Consider the following 8301-nt stretch of genomic DNA (forward strand, 5'->3'; position numbering starts at 1 on the left):
AAATGAGAGGGAGTGGAAATCTTTATTTCAAATTTCTTGGATTAGTGTTTGATATAAATAAAAGAGATAATGAAATTAGTGAACAACAAATATGTATGTGTGTGTATATATATATACGTATATATATATACATATATATATATACGTATGTGTCTGTGTATGTATGTGTATAATATATACACATATATATTTAGAATTTATTGTCATTATAATGTGTAAGTCTAAAGCAAATTCTTCTGCCTTCTTTTCCATTTTCCCAGCAGTTTTTGTCAAATATGAAGTTCTTTCCTAAGTAACAATTTTTCAGTTCATCAAACATTTGGATATTGCACTCCATTGTTTCTGAGTTCCTTTAATTTAATCTATTCCATTGCTTATTTTCTGTTTTGAAAAAAATACTAAATAGTTTTGATGGTTTGTGATTAATAATGCAGTTTGAGCTCTGGAAATGCTATTCTTTCTTCTTTCCTACTTCTTTTCATGATTTCCCTTGATATTCTTGATATTCTATTTCATCACTTTCCGAGATTATTCCCTCAATATTTTGTTTCTCCAAAAGGATTTTGTTATTATTTTATTAAGTAATGTGAAGTTTCTTTTGAAGGTCTGAATAGTATATCATTATAATTTTAAATTACTTTTGACATATTGTAATTTTTATTGCATTGGCACAGAGCAGTCAGAAGAACTGATCATTCCTCTGCCTATTTAAATTGCTCTTCTTTTTTCACTAGACTCCTTTGTAATTGAACCTATACAAGTATTTTATGTGTACTTTGCTAGATTGATCCCCAGATAATTTATGCACTTTGTATTTATTTGGAACATGATTTCACTTTTTATAATTGCCTCTTGGATTTTATTATTATTATAAAGATATGCTATTAATCTTGTGAGTTTATTTTGTAACCTACCACTTTGCAGAAATTATTAATTGTGCCAATTTACATCTTTTTTGATTCCATAGGATTTTCTAAATAAACTGTCACATTTTCAGCAACTAGGGATCACTAGATGATTCAGGGGATAGACTGCCCAGCCTGGAGTCCAGAGTTCAATTCACCTAGCACTTGCACTTACTAGCTAAGTGATCTAGAACAAGTCATTTAAACTCTATTTGCTTCATCTGTAAAATGGGGATAATTATAGGACCTACTACCTAGGGTTTTTGTTAGAATTAAGTGAGATAATAATTGTAAAGCACTTAACATAATATCTAGTACATAATAAGTGCTTTATAAATGCCAGTTATTGTTGTTAAAAATAGTTTTATCTACTCTATATCTTAACTTAGACCTTTAATTTTTTCTCTTTTCTTGTTGCTATTGATAGCATTTTTAGAATTATATAAAAAAATTGTAGCAAGAGTAGGCTTCCTTGCTTTACTCCTGTATTTTTCTTCTAATGCATAATATGTTTGCTTTAGTTTTGAATAAATATTATCTTGTGCTATTAATTGGCAATTTTATCCTTATGAATTTTGCTTGTAACACTATATGTACATGTTTCTTTGGCCTATTTCCCACCTATGACTCTTGGGGAGGAAAGTATCTGTAGAGATGAGTCACACACAGCCTGAAGAGGAATGATGATGTCATTGCCTAGGCCTCCTTAGGAGTTCTGAGAGGAACCAGCAAATCAGAGGGAAGGGGCAATGGGGGTATAAGGATCTTCTAAAGTGAAAATTAGTCCAGGATTAGAGTGAGTTTTCTGGATGAAGATAATTCATCTGGACCAATGGTTCTCAAAGTATAGTCTAGAGAATCCTGGGGATCTCTGAAATCCTTTTAGAGGGTCTACAAATTCAAAAATAGTTTTTATTTCCAATATGGTAAATGTCCATAAATATAATCCAGATAAGCAAAAATGCTTTGGAGATATCCTCAATAATTTTTAATAGGATAAAGATACTGAAAACAAAAGTTTGAGAACCACTGATCTAGACAAAAATTCCAAGAAAGTCAATGACAGTCTGTGTCAGTCAATAAGCATTTATTAACTAGATAGAAAGAATGACAAAAGACACAATTTAGTAAGGAAGAAAACACAAATAAGTATGTACCAAAAAGAGAAAGAAAAAGCTATATACAGTATTAATAGGAAATATTCACCAGAGGAAAAGGTGCTAGAATTAAGAAGACTTAAGAAAGACTTCCTATAGAAGGTAAAATTTTAGCTGGGACTTGAAAGAATTCAGGGAAGCCAATAAGTAGAGATGAGGTGGAATTTCAGGCATGGAGTACAGCTAGATAAAATACCTAGAGCTAAGAAATGGACTGTCTCCTTCAAGGAACAATATAAGGAGGCCAGTATCACTGAATGAAAGAGTATATTGGAGGGGCAGCTAGGTGGCGCAGCAGATAGAGCACCAGCCCTGGTCAGGAGGACCTGAGTTCAAATGTGATCTCAGACACTTAACACTTCCTGACTCTGGGCAAGTCACTTAACCCCAATTGCCTGGGGCAGGAGCGGGGGGAAGCGGGGAGGGAAAAGGGGGTGAGGAGAGATTGGAGAGTAAGATATCAGAAGACTAGAAAAGTATAGGATGGAGTATTGGATTATGAAGGGATTTAATGCCAAATAGAAGGATTTTTAAAATTTGATCCTGGAGGTATTGGGAACCACTAATGCAGTGGTTCCCAAAATATGGTTGAGAGAATCCTGGAGATCTCTGAAATCCTTTTAGAGGTTCTACAAATTCAAAAATAATTTTTATTTCCAATATGGTAAATGTCTATAAATATAATCCAGATAAACAAAAATGCTTTGGAGAGATTCTCAATAATTTTTAATAGGATAAACATACTGAAAATAAAAGTTTGAGAACCACTGCACTAAAGTATATTAAGTAGGAGATAACATTGATCATTTCTGTGATTTAAGAAAATCACTTTGTGAAATGAGCAGAACCAGGAGATCATTGTACACAGCAACAACGGCAAGATTACACAATGATCAATTCTGACAGACATGACTTTTTCCAACAATTATATGTTTGAGGCCAGTTCCAATGGTCTTGTGATAAAGAGAGCCATCTGCACCCAGAGAGAGGATTGTGGGAACTGAGGGTGGATCACAACATAGCATTTTCACTCTTTTTGTTGTGATTTGCTTGTATTTTGTTTTCTTTCCTATTTTTTTTCTTTTTTGATCTGATTTTTCATGTGTAGCAAAATAATTGTATAAATATGTAGACATATATTGTATTTAACATATTTTTACCATGTTTCTAGGGAAGGGAGTAGGGGGAGGATGGAGAAATTTGGAACACAAGATTATGTAAGGGTCAATGTTGAAAAATTATGCATGAATATGTTTTGAAAATAAAAAGCTTTAATTAAAAAAAAAAGACAATCACTTTGGTAGCTGAATTAAGATGGATTCGAGTGGAGAGATGTTTGAGGCAAGAAGAAAGTCCCCATATACACCAGAATATAGCAGCATTTTGTGATAGCAAAGATCTAGAAACAAAGTAGATGTACATTGATTTGGAAATAGGCTAAGCAAGTTTTGGTTCTTGACCATAACACAATGTTACAAATATGAAGAAATCAGAATAACATGAAAACATACATGAACTGATACAGAGTAAAGTAAGCTATGGGTTGGGGGAGAAAGTAGACAATTCCTGTAGCAATGTTAATGGAAAGAATAACTACAAAATAATCAAATATGTATGTTACAAAATTGCAAAGAACAAGTATGGCCCTACAGAAGACACAACCACCCTCTCCTTTGAGTAAGTGAAAATCATGAGTGTGAAACATTTCGTTTTTTCAGACTTTTTAAATATATTGATTAGGTTTGCTGATTTATTTTCCTCTTTTTTTCTCTAAAAAAAATTTTTTTGGCTGGACCTCTGTGGTAAGAGAGATGAGGAGAAATCCTAATGATATGAGAATTTTAAATATCAATAGAATTATTTAAAAATTATAAATGTATTTCCCTCCACTGGTTAAACAAACAAACAAAAAACAACTGCAAGTTGTTTGCAAGTGAGGAAATGGAGAAAATATAAAATAGAAGATAAAAAGTAGATAAATCAGAAACTTTCCATTAATGGAATGTCTACTTGACAAATTATTTCTGTCCAAGGAAACTTTTTTTATTTATTTTGTGAGATATCAAATAGTAAGGATCGATCAAAATTTTAACTTACTTGGTAGAGGCATAGTCAAACTGTAACAGACCTCTCTGATTGATGGTAGAGACTTATTCTCAAACAACTCCATTATGTAAATTCTGATATTTGCCCTTCGGCTCCATTAAAAACCAGAGAAAGCCTAGAAAAATCAAATCAAATTATTATGCAATGTCTCATCTATGTGACTTTTTAGATTTCTTATAAATCCCATTGTGAACTACCTATTGGCTTCATCAGTAACTGTAAATCATTTATTCCTAAAGGTCAATGCACCAGAGTGACACCAGAGTCTAGTGGACATTATGCATTGTAGAAAATTATAGCATTTAGTTGGGGAAATAAAATGAGCATAGTTCTTCAGACTTCCCACTGCTAAAAGAAACATTTGGTAACTTTGTACCTTTAGGGTCCTTGGAGTCTAGTTTTATGCCAAACAATGAAAAAAATAGGTCCCAGCATTTCACAAATCTGAAACTCTGTTGGCAGATATTTCATCTAACCCCAAGACCCTAGATACAGTTTGGAGGATTATTTGCTGCTAATCACAACATAGCATTTTCACTTCTTTCGTTGTTGTTTGCTTAAGTTTTATTTTCTTTCTCATTTTTCCTCTTTTTGATCTGATTCTTCTTGTGCAGCAAGATAATCATATAAATATGTATGCCTATTTTGGATTTACATATATATTTACCATGTTTAACATATATTGGATTACTTGCCATGTAGGGGAGGGGATGGGGGAAAGAAGAAAATTGGAACACAAGTCTTTGCAAGGGTCAATATTGAAAAATTAGCCTTGCAAATATTTTAAAAATAAAAATAAAAAAAAATAAGAAAATCTTCCTCACCCAGAAAAATCAGGCAACTTCACTATATGCTACCACCTAGCAAACTGCAATGACTCCTCTTACAAGCTCCTCATTCACAAAGTTGAGAGGAAGAAAGAATAATTCATAATCGAGATTATGAAAAGAAAAATGGCAGCACCTACCAATGCCCAGTGTTTCTCCAGAGAACCTGCTATAGCTCTAGACATAGACAGACCTGAACTAAAATAGACTTGAAACAGTTATCATCTCTTATAGTTCCTCAGTTTGCTTTGCTTCCTGCAATTCCTCATTGCTTGCAGCAGGGAGTATTTACTCACTTCCTCCACCACCATAATTTTCCATTGCTGCTAGATGTTGGTCTCCACTTCCCATCTATACCCCTGCTATGGAGGAGTCTCCACTTCCTCATGTGCATTTTCTGTTGCTCCCATGAGATGTTTCTGTTCACTATCCATCTGTACTCCTGCTAAAAACCTTCAATGCCCATATCAATATTAATCCTCATTCTCCATCATCTCTCCCCTTCATACAACTTTTCTTTTTTTTTTCTTTTATAAATCATGGTAGTGTTATTAAAAATAACCATCCTCAGTGCTAACATTTAGCAAAATAAAGCAATACATTAAATACAGTGATAATAAATTATATTTCAAAATTATAACAAAGTTATAATACTTCATTTGACAACACTGGATTTTATCAACAAGGACATGGCCATTTCTACTCAAATGACATTTGACATGTCAAAGTGACATTTCTTTTGCAAAACACCAGTAGTGGATCTTTTTCAAAACATACTTTAAAATTCATTCCCTGGGTTCTCTTTGAGAACAGAGTTTTTATGTTACTAGCTTTCCATGTTCATTTTGTAACCTATTTCTGAAAACTTTTTTTAAGTATTTGGAATCAAAACTATTGGAAGCAAGGTGCTCCCTCAATGACACAAAAATATTAAGATCCTAATGATTTATTTGAGGCTAGGCACTTTCTGTCATTCTGGCTAGGTGATCCTGTAGATTAATACAAATGCACTTTATGGTTTTTTTTTAATTCCTGTAGCACTTTGTTCTACATTTATTATAAAGTGACTTATCCCTGTATTGGGGCTGACTGAACTGAGGTCCGATTTGGTTAAGTTTGCTGGTAAGTTACAGAGTAGATCAACTACAAAATAAGTAAACATGTTTCTCATGTAAGCCCCGTGACTCACCACCAATATATTAGCATCTAATACTTGGGAAACACTCTCTGAATTAAGATCAAATCCACAGTTGCTTCCTAATGAAAATGTTCCTGTTAGAAAAGCCTCTAGGCCACTGTCCATTATTCCTGATGAGGGCTTTTCTTTCTGACCCGCTTCATCCAGTACCAGTTGACAAAGAAATTCAAAAAAGTCCTTTGCTCGTAATTTCACCCGATCTAATGTTTCTCCTTCAGGAGGTGTAAAATTTGGGCACTGTTCCCCAGCTGCTTTGGCCAATGCCTTTAATTCACATAGAGGTTTACCTTCTGCGATGCCATACTTTCTTTCACGAAGTCTTCTATCATATTTTACTGTTGCTTCTTTACAAAATTTACTTTTCTCCAAAATCATAGCAGTGGTCTGTTTTGTACGCATGAGATCACTTGAGAAAACATGAGTAAACTTCACATTCTTAAGAAATTCACCAGCAGCAGATGCTTGTCTAAAACCAGTTTCTGAAAGAGGTTCATCTACACCTTGACCTTGAAGAATTTTCTCTCTGTTATATCTTCTTTCTCCATGTCGGACAACGGTTAAAGCGAAACGAGCCATTCTCTGCCCGGCGTCGAGGTGAGGAGAGGTGAGGGTCTCGGGAGATCCCCAAGAGCAGCCCGGGATCGGCTCTGAAGAGCCTATGGCCACCAGCGCTGCTTAGTCGGTACTGCAGAAGCCATACAACTTTTCAATGATGCAAATAGATGTTTGTCCTCCCTTCCCACTAGTAGCTCTGCCATCATTTTCTACTGCTCTCAGCAGATATTAGTACTCAATACCATCGGTACTTCCTATGGGTTCAGAAACTCTTATGACTCAATTTTAAGGCCCAGGCTGCCCTCTTCTGGATAATTTCCTGGTAATCAATGTCTTTTTTTTCTCCTCATCCAGTTCCCTTTCTGCCTCTTTAGACTTCATCATGTCTTAGCTGCCTTTTCTAACCTGGAAGATTCCCCCCTCTCCTGGCATCCCTTTTCTGATTGCTGATCTCTTCTTGGAATTTCCAGTTTGAGGAGGTGCCAAAATCAGTCAAGCTTGCCCTATCATTTCTCTTGCAGTTCTCCTAGAGCTCTAGACCTATAGTATCAGGTCTTGGCCCTGATATTATATCCTTCAGGGACTCAATTCCATTAAAGCTTTTGAAGAGGTCACATGCTAGAACTAAGCAATGTGTCCTGGCTGTAGATTCCAGAAATTTGTTTCAGCATTCGAAAGAGGCTTAGACAAAACTTACAACATGAATGTGGCTGTGTCCTCATAAAATCATATATCAGAGATGAAAAAGATAGAGTGCATTTGGTTCTAGTTGTGATCAAAAATATTCATTCAACCAATTTGCATATATTTAATCTATATCAGATGGTTTGTTGTCTTGGGGAGGGATGAGGGAAGGAGAATAAAATCTCATGGCAATGTGGAGTTGTGACAGGGAAAAGGAAATGACCCTGGTTCTCCTAATAGGCCAGCCTCAGGTAAGAAGTTGTCAGCATCCTTGGGTGAGCCAAGATGTAGTCGTGTTTCAGGAATCTATGACATTCAAGGATGTTCACCAGAAGAACTGGAGAGAGCTGGTCGCTGCTCAGAAGATCTTTTACAGGGATATAAAATAAGAGAATTATAAATCCCTTGTCTTCCTGGAGTTCCCAGGTTCCAACCCAGAAATAAATTGGTTTCAGTCCAGTTAGAGAAAATAAATGTATCCTGAATGCCAAAGCAGGAGTTTCCATGAGGATAAACCATGGAGCCCTGATGCGTTCAGGGTTGCTTCTGCCAGATGCTTGGGGGAGGACTGAATCTTCCTCACTTCCTATTCTTGCTGTGTTCAGGACCCTGACTTAGATCTGATGACCCATAGCTTGGCTCTGTGGTTGGTGCAATTCCTGCAGATTTCCCTAAATGTGAAATCATGGACTCATCTCTAACAAGGGGGTTTGGTTTGAGACGCATTTAAGGAAAGGGTGTCAAGAGATAGTCCTTAGGATTCCAAAATTTGAAATGCTTGGGAATATGATGTCAGGTAGAGAGGCTCACAGGAATAATGCTTATGAGGAAAGTGTCTGTAAAAGAAATAGCTTTGAAAGAAATTCCAG

General features: G+C 35.4%; 1 protein-coding gene across 1 annotated transcript; it reads right to left on the reverse strand.

Moving 5' to 3' along the window:
- Positions 1–5507: 5507 nt before the first annotated feature.
- On the reverse strand, positions 5508–6876 carry LOC127542154 (fructose-2,6-bisphosphatase TIGAR-like). Its single transcript, XM_051967727.1, has one exon. The coding sequence runs from the start codon at positions 6767–6769 to the stop codon at positions 6008–6010; it is 762 nt and encodes a 253-aa protein (XP_051823687.1). The 5' UTR covers positions 6770–6876; the 3' UTR covers positions 5508–6007.
- Between the last annotated feature and the right edge of the window lie 1425 nt (positions 6877–8301).

Source organism: Antechinus flavipes, chromosome 6 (assembly GCF_016432865.1).
Source record: "Antechinus flavipes isolate AdamAnt ecotype Samford, QLD, Australia chromosome 6, AdamAnt_v2, whole genome shotgun sequence".
Lineage (NCBI taxonomy): Eukaryota > Metazoa > Chordata > Mammalia > Dasyuromorphia > Dasyuridae > Antechinus > Antechinus flavipes.